Genomic DNA, 13,900 nt, shown 5'->3' on the forward strand with positions numbered 1-13,900 from the left:
CAAAAGGTTTAATTATTATTGGAAATATAAGAATTGCAAAGCCTAGATAAGTTAATTTTGCAATATGTTGGTATGGCGTTACAGCGACAGAATAAATTCATTTTAAAATAGTACCATCTTACAGAGTAAGCGAATACCGTTATTTCTATGTCTTTAATGTTCCATGAACTGTAACCTTTCGAAAATGCCATAGTACAGAATAAAGCAAAACAATTTTTTCTATTAGAAAAGTTAAATAAGTTAAACTTTAAACTTCAATATCATATACTCCTCAATCAAAAATGCTTGCTGATCGGTAGTTATATGTTTATGTCCGGTTACAAATGGATATTACACAACACGTCATTGTTTGGACAAAGAACTCGTATCAAGAACTACTAGCATAAATCCTTTAATGAAATATTTGAATTTGGATCTTATTACAAAATATATATGGGAACAGTATCTTATAAAATATTAGTAAGTGTGTAAAATAGCGAATAAAATGATGAATACCAATCAGATAGGTTTAAAGGCTTAACTATTACGGTAAATATAAATATTAGAAAACTTGAGTAAGCCAATTTTGTAAATGATTTGCGTTATAGTGGCGGCATATACTAATTCTAAAATGGTATCTTTTGAATGAGGCTATCTTTATATTAGAATCTAAAATAATTTCTTCTCATAAATGATTTTAAAATACCTTGTCTCTGACAATACTTATTCAATGAGCAATTACAAATATTACGTACCGCTATAAGGCTTGAAGAGAGACTACTTTTGTCTTTGGATCCGTAATGCTCAATCACTTGCCAATTGCTCTTCCTTGTATGATCGCCCCCTCCACCTGGAAACGGACTGGTATTGGCTGTTGATGAAGGAGTCGATAGAGGTGTGGTAGTACCAGTACCTGCAATAATTTACATTTCGTAGCAATTAATCTCAAAATTATAAATTACGTAACAAAAAACAGAACTCTATATCTACTCTATTTTTCAGATAAATAGAAGCAAAACTTTGTGGTTAAACAAAACTTGACTGAAACTCGTAAACCCTAATAAGAACAAAAAGGGGTAAATATGACAAATGATAAATCAACTTTTTAAGGCTATAAAAGCACGAAACAACAAGTTAAAGTTGGATTTTGCGAAACAGTCTGGACATGTTTACACCATCGATCATTTTGGAGTAAAGAATGGCTTTCTTAATCTGGTTTGTAGTGGTGTCGAGAGCACTATACCAGACCGGTTAGTTAATTACAGAATTATACTTTTCAAAAACACACCAGCCATGAACTTTCTAATTTTTTTTATATATTCATATAGTTTGTTGATAAATGTCTTGCTGACAAGTGGTTAGACAAAAAACTAACTATTATTCTAAAATACATATAAAACTGGCGATACTGTAAAAGTTTAGAGTATTGACTGTAGTTTATGAAAATATTAGTAAATGTAAATCATAGCCGGTAAAATTATGACTACCAATCAGATTTCTATAAGTTTAATTATTGTAGTCAATATATAAATTATAAAACGTAGTTAACTTAATTTTGTAAAATATAATTTTGTGTTTTATATAAGAATTTTGCAATATTGTGTCAACTAAAACAGTGTTATTTTTATTAGTTAATATAAGGAAAAGAAAACATCATATCACCATACAGTCCAACTCTTCTGGTATCTTGTCATTGCTCATTGTACTTTCCATGTCAACGTGGTAAAATATCCATTTCTTGCTATCAGTTTCACGGAATATCTTAACATTTCTGGCTGCGGACGACAAAAAATACAAAACTGGATCGTTTATTACACGTTCTTGGCTCTTTTGCCAATCGTGTAAGGGTAAAAACATTTCCAGTTGTATCATTTTTCATATGTTCGTTTTTTTTTCCTCAATGTAGCGTTCGGATATTTTCCAATATCGCGTTATTGCCCGAAGAAAAATGAAAACAGTCCTTTCGCACGTGGAAAAAAAAGCCAACGAATTTATCGTATTTGTATCAAATTTACTTGATATAAAAAAGTTTGTTCATGTTAATATTTCCTTTTACATGTGCTCATTTTTGGTTGTTACCCTTTCCACCCACAAGATAAATAAATTATTAAGTTAAAATGTGTAATATGAAATGAAATCTATCAATAAACCGTTTTATTTTCCAGAAAAATTGCAGAGATATAGAGTGATTTCTTATATTCAGTGCTTTTAGAGTCTTTGAGCACCTTTTCCTCATTTCCTGTCGTTATATATGTTATCTTAGTTTCCTCTTAGGGTATCATTCCTCTGTAGTCTCAGTGATTCTGATTAGGAGTGGCTCTGATTAATGTACAATTTATATTTCTCTGCTTTTACTAATATTTATTAAAATTTTCTTCTATTTTACTTCATCTGGAGTTATGTGGGTGTACTATATGCAGCAGTAGCAAGGGATGTAGGTGACAACTGCTTGTATTTACTTTGTAATTGACCCTAGGCAAATATATCGCAAGAATTCTTGTGCCACAATATTGTTTTGTACAATTTTGTTATTTATTTGCTAGAAATTCATTTGAACGGTAAAGGCCTTAGGAAGTGACCGGGGATAAAAGAAATTAGTCACTATATTATATGAAAATTGGCGCATTTTATTGGCGGGTTTAAGTATACCCCATCAAAGTAAAATAAAATCTAAGTATTTTGTTGCCATCTAGAATGAAAACGCCTTGCAAATATATAGAAAATTGTATCGATCAGAAAGTTCGTATTCAGGAGCAAATTAATAGAGACAAAAAGTTGATTGAACAAGGGAAATCAAAACGCAAAATCAGCAGAAATTGTTGGTATCGATGAGGGTACTTTAAGGAAACGTATTGCCATGACATCTGATTCGGGATTCATTAAAACGGATACTTCACCAATTGTCGTTAATCCTGTGTTTGAAAATTGAAAATCGATAATTATTCAAGCCCTATAAGCCTATAAGCTACCTTGTGTTGCAGATACCATAACATCCTCCAACTCACTTTGCCACCTCACAGTAATCATAAATTACAACCACTGGATAGGGCAAAAAAAATCAAAGTCGTCTAAAAAATCAGCATACTGGTAGATTTATTAATCAATACAATCAATCAAAATGTCGCTAATATAGGTAATGCAGTTACACTATTCTGTATCGACAACAACCTATTTACCGACGCAAACTTTGCTCCATCCTCAGTTATAGATATGTTTTATTTACTTTTTGATACTGCCGTTCAAAACCCAGTTTCATCTTGATTAATATGCAATAGAAAATCAAGAGACCTGAAGCTATTAAACCGTAGTTGTTGTAACTGTTGTGTAAAAAATATATTGCATCTGCGTTAGACGATTTAAAATATATACAATTTAGTATTAATTGATTCTGCACCAAGTTCTCGTTTATGTAGCAGTAACAGAAAATCTAAACAGATATAAACAAAGCCAAGGAACAATCACACGTCTGATCCAACCTGATGCCTGATCCGAATTACTTCACTTTCGGTTCTCTGTAATATTTTGAATACTCTCGAGTCTCATATTCCTTTAATCAATCCCATTTTCAAAACATATTTAGACATGACACAAAAATGTTAACAAATCAAAAATAATCACTAATTCGTTCATCAAAAAAGGTTGATTTTATTATTCGATATATTGTTTTTCATGCGTATTTTAGGTGAAAAAAGTAATATTAAAGAAAAAACTTAAAAATTAGAAAACGTAATGGAAATATGCAGATAAAATGAAAATAACTACATAATTTGCTTAGATGGAACACGTGGGACAATTGGAATAAATCATAAATTACTAATATTAAATAGTAAATAATTTAAACTGTATAAATAACAATTTATTCTTTGAGCTTTTTATCAATTATTTTAGTTATTTCCTTTATCGATTCAGTTTTGAGTCAATAGTTCGTTTAGTGATTATAACTACATTATTTACATATAATTTCTATATTGTAAAAAATATAGTTGTGTTGGTTATTTTATTAGGGTTTTAATTAAAATGCGAATATATATTACTTCATTTAATATTACAAGTTTATATCACTACATAGTATAAAACGAAGTCGCCTTTTCTGTCCCTATATCCCTATGTGCGCTTAAATCCTTAAAACTACGCAACGGATTTTGATGCTGTGTTTTTCAATAGATAGAGTGATTCAAGAGGAAGGTTTATATGTAGAACACATGCATAATATACTAAAGCAACATTGCTAATTTTAGAGGTTTCTAACGTGATGTAGTAAATTAACTTATTTTTAGGCTTATTTAGCAATTAGCAAAAACGCTGCCTGACCCTACGAGTTAGATCAAATTAATGTACTACAGTATTGTACACCATAAAAAGGTCTACAAAAAAGTCCGCGATGGAATATATTTACCTTTTAGGGATAACCCACATTAACCATTTTTATTGTTTACTTTCTACGTGAGAAAATGGCTTATTTACGAAGCTATTTTAAGCAATACGGCATTAATCCTTATCGAATTAAGTACCTTAAATACAGTGTGCAATTAATATAGATCAATATGGTTCCTTACAGCATGTAAATTAAACAAATATTTTCGGAGATATTACAAATTTAAAATTTGCGTTTAAAAATGTGTAATGTAATAAAAATTGTATGAATTTAGATATTCCAAAGATAGCAGGAAATCTTCATAGTAAGTATAGGGGAAGAGGAATTGTTTTACTCCAAATTTAATGCGTGCAGGCCAAGGGCAGTAATGAATGAACCAAAAATACTGGACCGATTTTAATCATGTTTTCATTGAGTGACATAGGCATATATATTTTATGCCCGTGCAAAGTCGGAGTGGGCCGCTATGTTTTTATATACAACGTTCATATTTTTTCTGTAGTGTATTTAATTTAGTATCAGCATAGAGTTATATGGTCATTTATGTCCACCCAAACAACTTACTAACCTTTAGACTTAAGAATAGCTAACACAGCATAATTTTACTATAAATGTAAAGGCAGAATGCCTAGATTTCAGTCTCGCCTATCCGTTTGTACTGTACGTGTTTAAGCATAATAAGTCTCGCTTATTGTAATCTTAATCATTGTATTGTATTGTAACAATTGTTGTAAACCTCTTCATTATTATTTTTGAAATAAAGTTTGTTTTTTTTAAAGACATTCTGAGTTTCAAACTTAATTGGCGCAGTCGGTAGGATACTTCCGGAATATCATATAGTTCGCTGTGAATTGTGATCACCGTTTGTATCTACAATTAAGAAGAAAGAACCACCACTCAACGTTGTTACTTCAATTGGAAGGCGGACTCCTGCTTTGGAACTGGACAAAGAATCCCAACCATTAGCAGTTAGCATAAGGAACCAGGACAACTTGGCGTAGCTAGTGTCCAAGGCGTATAGCAGACCAGTCGAGAAGTGAATTCTCCTCGCAGACGGCTTCTACTATTACGACATCAGGAGCAATCCAGAGACGAATACATTACTGTAAGTCACTTATTGGTATAATCCTGATTAATTAAGAAACAAGAAGAATAATAATTATTGAATTGAAAATCTTGATATTTATATACTATTTATATAACAATTATTGTAAAAAAGGAAATCCAAGGACAACTTATTCATTAAAAGTTGTATCCCATTGGTGCATTCCATATAATTTCATTGATATTTATATACGATTTATATAACAATTATTGTAAAAAAGGAAATCCAAGGACAACTTATTCAATAAAAGTTGTATCCCATTGGTGCATTCCATATAATTTCATTGATATTTATATACGATTTATATAACAATTATTGTAAAAAAGGAAATCCAAGGACAACTTATTCAATAAAAGTTGTATCCCATTGGTGCATTCCATATAATTTCATTGATATTTATATACTATTTTTATATAACAAATATTGTAAAAGGAAATCCAAGGATAACTTACCAAGCTAAGTTATATCCTATTGGTGCATTCCATATATGTATATTGTAATTTCATTATTTTTATAAACTAGTTGTATGAAAAGATTTACGAAAAAATTAGAGGGAATAACATACCCAACTATTAGAAACAGAAACAGAGAAAGCTCCGACGAAAGTTTAGAAAATATTTATTCACACCTAATTAACTTTTTTGATACCGATATGGCAGAATCATTAAGATCAACAGTTCAGTTATTGAAAACATTCGACGGAACTTCATCTAAATTAGATAGCTTTATTAACCAAATAGACACATTTTATGCTCGATATTATACAAATGATCAATCCCAACAAGAATATGTGCTGTTAGCAATCAAATCAAAAATAATTGGTGAAGCTGAAGATTTCATACTTACACGTCCCGATCTAATTTCTTGGGATCAAATTAAAATTGCTCTTCAACAAAAATTCAGTGACCCAATCACTAGATGTAATTTACAACAACAGCTCATCTTCTTGGTGAGAAACAAAAACGAACCATGCTTAGATTATATTCAAAGATTGAAATCCATTAATACCCAAATTAATACTAAGATTTGTACAGAAGTACAAAACTTAGAAGCACGAAACATCTTAATCAAACAAAACGAATTAACAGCTACACAAAATTTACTTGCTAATATATCGAACGAGTTAAGAACTTTATTGATCGTACAAAATCCGCAAAATTTAGATTCCGCGATTGATATTATTACTAATTACGAAATATTGTCAAGTCAAGACAGATTTAAGAATAATTTTACACAGAATTTTGAGTCAAAAAATCAAAACATCAATTTAAAACGTAACTTGTTCCTTAAACAAAATTTGACAACATATCCAAAAAATCAATTCCCTAGTCAACCAATACCCATTAGACCACTACCGGTTAAAACATACTTTCCCCCAGCCTATGCAACATTTGGCAAAAACTTCCAAAAAACTCAAACTCCTCACGTTAAAAGTCAATATCCAAAACCCATGTCAGGTGTTAGTATAACTCCACGACAACCCCAACAATCAAACTTTCAACGTCAATATCGAAACCAACCACAACATTTTAATACCAATCAAAATCATTTCAAAAATCAATACCCTCCAGGTCAACAAAGATTTAAGATAGAAGAATTAACTCACGTCGAAAGAAACTTACCAGAGTCATCCTCAGAATCAAACGACTCTGAAATGAATGATCCACCTAATGATTATCCTTTCCCTTATGATGACCAAAATCCAGAATTTTTATATCCAAATGAAGAAGAACAAAATTACTACGTAAACTTTCCCCCCGAATTAGAAGATAACGAAAATTTTTGTTCACAAGCTTCGGAAAATCATGTCTCCAATTAAATACTTTTCAAGTCAACCAACTTCCTTATATCTATATCCCAAATTTAGATTTAAAATTATTAATTGACACAGGTTCTCATGCCTCTCTGCTTAGACCTTCTATAGCCGAACATTATTTCCCAGAAACAATCAAACCTCATATAACAACACTCCACACTTGTACAGGCAGTCAAAAAGCATTTTCAAAAGCCAGAATTCCTCTATTTCTTAGTTTAGGAATATCCCAATCAGTAAATTTCGTATTATATTCTTTCCACGATTACTTTGATGGAATATTAGGAATCAAAGACCTCAAAAGATTAAACCTAAATATTAATCTAGAAGAAAACCTATTATATAATGACTATCTCAGAATACCATTCTATTTTCGCGAAGACTTCAGTACATTCATTGTAGAAATTCCTCCTAATACAATAAAGAACATAAGATTGTTCACCAATCTTCCTGAAGAATCTTCTTGGTATATCCATGAATATAAAACTGACCAACTAACCATTCAACCCACTATCGTAACAATTAAAAATAACTCTTTCTGCGTAGATATTAAAAATTCAACTAATAAACATCAAATAATTAGTTACTCGATAACAGAACATCCCCAAATGAGTCCATTTAACGAAGATAACTTCGACATTTATAACTTTGATATTGGAACTAATAATAATTATTATAAATCAAACGAAATTAGCGACAAATTAAATTTAAAGGAACTAATTAGACATTCTCATTTAAACCACGAAGAACAAAACAGTCTATTCAAATTATTACAAAAGTACCGTCACGTTTTACATAAAACTGGAGATAAACTGACATTCACGAACGAAGTAAAACATAAGATCAAAACCACTGACGAAATTCCAGTGCATGTCAAGACATACAGATATCCCTATGTCCATAAGAATGAAATAGAAAAACAAATCGCAGAAATGCTTGAAAATAAAATTATACAACCATCGAGCTCACCTTGGAGTTCTCCCGTATGGATAGTGCCCAAAAAACTAGACGCGTCAGGACAAAGAAAATGGCGCTTAGTAATTGATTACAGAAAACTTAACGAAAAGACCATCGACGATCGATACCCCATCCCGAACATTTCCGACATTCTCGATAAGTTAGGACGAGCACAATATTTTACAACTTTAGATCTTGCTAGCGGTTTTCACCAAATCGAAATGGACCCAGAATCAATTCAAAAAACTGCTTTTAACGTAGAACATGGTCACTACGAATATTTACGAATGCCATTTGGTCTAAAAAACGCACCCGCTACTTTCCAGCGTACAATGGATAACGTATTACGTGGTCTACAAGGAAAAATATGTTTAGTATACATGGACGACATAATTATCTTCTCAACTTCCCTACAAGAACATTTGGAATCTTTAAGAAAAGTCTTCGATCGCTTAACCTCCTATAATCTAAAAATACAGTTAGACAAATCTGAATTTTTAAAGAAATCAGTAGAATTTCTTGGACATGTAATTACTCCAGAAGGAATTAAACCAAATCCTAAAAAGGTATCCGCAATAAAAAATTTTGAAATCCCGAAAACTCCTAAAGAAATAAAATCTTTCCTCGGATTAATAGGATACTATCGAAAATTTATTAAGAACTTTGCAAAAATCACAAAGCCTCTCACACAATGTTTAAAGAAAAACTCCAAAGTTAATCACGATAGAGCTTTTATAGAAGCATTCGAAACATGTAAGAATATCCTCATGAATGATCCTATTCTTCAACACCCAGATTTTCAAAAACCCTTTATCTTAACAACAGATGCTTCGAACTTTGCTATCGGTGCTGTATTATCTCAAGGCACAATTGGAAACGATTTACCTATTGCATACGCTAGTCGAACCTTAAGCACTACGGAATGCAATTACTCCACTATAGAGAAAGAACTATTAGCCATAGTTTGGGCAACCAAATACTTCCGCCCTTATCTTTTCGGTAGAAAATTCTCAATAGTAACTGATCACAAACCTCTTCAATGGCTATTTTCTATTAAAGAACCTAACTCAAAATTAGTACGATGGAGATTGAAACTCCAAGAATTCGACTTTACCATACATTATAAAAAAGGAAAGCAAAATCTAAACGCTGACGCTCTTTCCCGTCCTCCTCTTAAACATTCAATTGAAATACATCCTGTAGAAATACCCAAACCTCCTTTAACTCATATCTCAGAAATAAGTGATAGACCAGATGTAAATACTGAAGATCAATACCTATGGCTTGATCGAGTAAAACACTTTTTCGAAACGCAAGAACAAATACCAGTCTTTGAGAAACCAAAAAAGATAAACAATAATAATAGTGAATATGAAATTTGGAACAAAAACTGGATGAATATAGAATACTCGGGAAAAATTCGAGAAATTAAAGGAAATCTCTTCGAACAATCAACAGATTACTCATTAGCGCACTGTGTTGCAGCTGACCTTCGAATGAACAAAGGAATAGCGTGCATATTTAAGCACAAATATAAAAATCAGAAGGAACTATTAGAGAAAAAGGCCAAAGAAGGAGAAATACTTATATGGCCAGATCAAAAAGAATCCCGTAACATATATTATCTAATTACAAAACGAAAATCGGAAGACAAACCAACGTACGAACTTCTATGGAAAACATTAGTCCTTATGAGCGAACATATAAAAGAAAATCACATTCGAAAATTAGCCATCCCAAGATTAGGATGTGGCCTTGACCATCTAGATTGGAAAAAAGTAAAATCCATGATAGAATACATATTCAAAAATATAAGCATTGACATACTTGTATGTAATTTGGAAGAACCAATGATATCGATAAAAGATAAGCCTAAGATCAAGATCATTTCAGACATACAAATTAGACCACCCTACAGTAATTCAAATATTCAAGAGAAATCGCAAAACTCCAATGAATCAAATATCCCTGAAAACGCTCAAGATAATATTTCAGAATCCGATACGATACACACCTCTTTGGAAAATCCTATCCTTGGTGCTCCGTATGTGAATAAAAGCATCAACACTTTCAAAAACCAAATCGTTTTTAAATGGACAAATAAGATTAAACCATACGTGGTAAAACAAAACTTGTTTAACGAAAAGAAAAGAATATTTATATTTGTAAACGAAAATCCCACTACGGAAGAAATTCAAAATTTAATTATCAGTTATCTACCTCCAGATACATATTGTCTACACTTCCCATTTAAAGAATTAGAACCACTCATTCTTCGAGTATTCGCAGAAACTTTTAAAAACAATGCTTACAAATTAACTATATCAAACACTCTATTAGAAGATGTAACCAACCCTGATAAACAGAGGGAAATTATCGAAAAATACCACAAGACAAAGACATCTCACAGAGGTATTACAGAAAATATAAAAAATATAAAGCAAACATATTATTGACCAAGCTTAGAACGAGATGTAATAGACTATATAAAAACATGTGAAACATGCCAGAAGAGTAAATATGAAAGACACCCGTACAAAGTAATTTACAAACCTACACCTATCGGTTCTAAACCCTTTGAACATATATACATGGATATATATACCATATCATCTCAAAAATTCCTAACGATTATAGATAACTTTTCCAAATTTGCCTCTGCTTTTCCTCTAAACGATAACTCGATAGAGATATGTCAAAATCTAATCAAATTCTTTTCTCAACATGGCACTCCAAATATTATTACCACCGACAATGGCACTTCTTTCAAAAATAACCTCCTACAAGAATTATGTAAACTTTACCAGATAGAAATTCACTTTACTACTCCCTATAACCCAAATTCAAACTCACCAATTGAACGATTTCATTCCACATTAAAAGAAAGCTTAGTTGCATTAAAGGACGAACATCGTTCTAAAACAATCCAAGAATTAGTAGACATTGCCCTCTTAAACTATAACAATAGTATACATTCATCGCATGACTACACACCGTTTCAAATAATTAAAGGAAATTTGAATTACCAATTAAATTTCAATAGAAGTCTAAATCAAATGCAGACAGACTATATATTTGATTTATCTAATATCTTCAAAGAACTGAACGAACATATACACTCTAAATTAAATGCAAGAAAAGCAGCCACTTTAGCTAAATTAAATAAAAATCGAGAAAACGACCCCGAAATACCAGAAGGCACAGAACAATTAATTCAAACTCCCCATAGGCTACCCACGAAAAATCTCAATCCAAAATTTATCAAAACTAAGTTTACTAATCAACGACATCCAAAAGACGTTAAAAGATTTAATTAACCAATCACTTCCAGATAAAATCCCTATAAACAATCCTCTTCTTTATAACTTACATGTATGAACAATACAACATAGAAACCTAAGACAAATCAAAATAATTCACAAACTATGATGGGTAATCTTTCTGTAACTATGTCAATGACAACGCTTACTACACACTTTATCCTAACAATGGACAATATAGAAAGTAATTTGCGTATCATATCAGATTTATGCAACAATATACAAACCGCAATCAACTTTGCTGAGACCGGTACCCTACATCACAGCATAATAAAAATCACAGACCTAAATAAAATTATCTTACAGATAAATCCCAAGGCGCGAATCCCATTCGATAACATAATCAAATATTATGAAACAGCACACGCTGACGTTCTAATAAAAAATAGTTTAATCATATTTCATGTTGCGATCCCGTTAATCTCGGACATACCATATACATTATACCACCTTTTCGCTATACCGATTCAAAATCATATTGTATCTATTAAAAATCCTTTCCTTTTATTAAATAAGAATGATTATTTTAATACCCCAGAAAATTGCATTAAAATCGAAGAAATAATATTATGCTCAAAATTTAACTTGAATAAAGATGAAAAATGTATAGTCCAAACTATTAATGCTGAATTCGATCATTGTCCCATGATACCCATATTATATAATCAAACTAGTGTAAGACAACTGCAAGATAACTCCATCATAATTATACCAGCACTTGAAGAAAGAATATTACTATTTTGTCCGAAACAAAATTCTATTGAAATAGTCAAAGAACCTTCAATTATTTTCCCAAAAACATGTAAGGTTAATGTTAAAAATGAACATTACGAATCCCAAAAAATCAATGTAATTAATCTACGGCTTAAATTGCCATCCATAAAAATTAATACTGGTTTATTCCAACAAAATAAACCTGTAAAATTAAAATCAATAAATTTAGAAACTTTGCATAATGATATAAAAGCTGTTGATTCCCTATCAATTCATCCTCTCCATTCTTTTAATGTAGGAGAAGGAATTTCAATTTTAACTATAATTATTATATGTATTGTATTTGTAACTTTAGGAATATATATGTACTTTAAATATATTAAAAAGGACGATGTAAAAATGAGCATAAAACTAGACCCACTCGAGAATGCCACCCCATTCTCTCATACTTAAGGAGGGAGGAGTTATATGGTCATTTATGTCCACCCAAACAACTTACTAACCTTTAGACTTAAGAATAGCTAACACAGCATAATTTTACTATAAATGTAAAGGCAGAATGCCTAGATTTCAGTCTCGCCTATCCGTTTGTACTGTACGTGTTTAAGCATAATAAGTCTCGCTTATTGTAATCTTAATCATTGTATTGTATTGTAACAATTGTTGTAAACCTCTTCATTATTATTTTTGAAATAAAGTTTGTTTTTTTTAAAGACATTCTGAGTTTCAAACTTAATTGCCGCTATGTTTTTATATACAACGTTCATATTTTTTCTGTAGTGTATTTAATTTAGTATCAGCATTGCACCCGTGCGAAGCCGGGGCGGGTCGCTAGTTTATAATATAGAAGTAAATAAAATTCAAACATATTCATATTTGATGTTGTGTTTTGAAAATAATCTTACTCATGATACTTTTTTACAATATTTAATGGGGCAACTTAATAAATAAAAATTACAATTATTTAAATTCTAATTAAAAAAGTGAGTGTTGGTCCTTGAGATAGATTGCATATCAAACATATTTCTGATCTTATATTACAAATTTTGTTAAAACAAGTTTTAATAATATTAACATATCATTTTTATATTAGTCCCTTTATTATGATACAAAAATGACTAACTTCATTAATTGTGGCGATCACTAGTTAGAATAGATGTTCCTATAGTTACTCCATATAACTCTAGTTAGTTCATCTGTTCGAATAATACACAGCATTGACATTAAAATAAATCTTTTATATTGTCAGGGGAATATTTAATGACGGCTTTTAATATTAAAGACGGCTCGAGTAGGAATTACCCGCGCCATCCCAAAAAAATGTGTTTTACTGAAACGAAATGGAATGTAATGGATCAAAATTAAGTTACAAAGTAAAACGTAGCAACAAAATAGACTTAACGTTAATGAATGCTGGTAATTTATCGGATAACAACGTCATTAAGATCGAAATGAGAATTTCATGCCCGAATTTACCGTTCCAGACAACATTTATTACATTACGTTTACCTGGTGTGTAATAAATATCAGTTGCCGAAACGTAATTTCAAACGGAGAACGATTAGTTTTTATGCACAATATAGTTATCGTCTTCTTTTCATGCGAAAATGATATATTCTGGTATCGCCTAATGGTGG

At 31.0% G+C, this 13,900-nt stretch overlaps 1 protein-coding gene across 3 annotated transcripts in view; it reads right to left on the reverse strand.

Moving 5' to 3' along the window:
* The window catches only part of LOC143201942 (adenylate cyclase type 6), a 294,077-nt gene that overhangs the window by 91,438 nt on the left and 188,739 nt on the right, over positions 1–13,900 (reverse strand). For all 3 annotated transcript variants that reach the window (XM_076413160.1, XM_076413158.1, XM_076413159.1), the window contains one exon: positions 735–892. In XM_076413160.1, the coding sequence (XP_076269275.1) occupies positions 735–892 (158 nt within the window). The remainder of the gene's footprint in view (positions 1–734; positions 893–13,900) is intronic.

The sequence above is a fragment of the Rhynchophorus ferrugineus genome, unplaced genomic scaffold (assembly GCF_030347505.1).
Source record: "Rhynchophorus ferrugineus isolate W39M unplaced genomic scaffold, kcgeb_rfMv2 rfM9, whole genome shotgun sequence".
In the NCBI taxonomy this organism is placed as follows: domain Eukaryota; kingdom Metazoa; phylum Arthropoda; class Insecta; order Coleoptera; family Curculionidae; genus Rhynchophorus; species Rhynchophorus ferrugineus.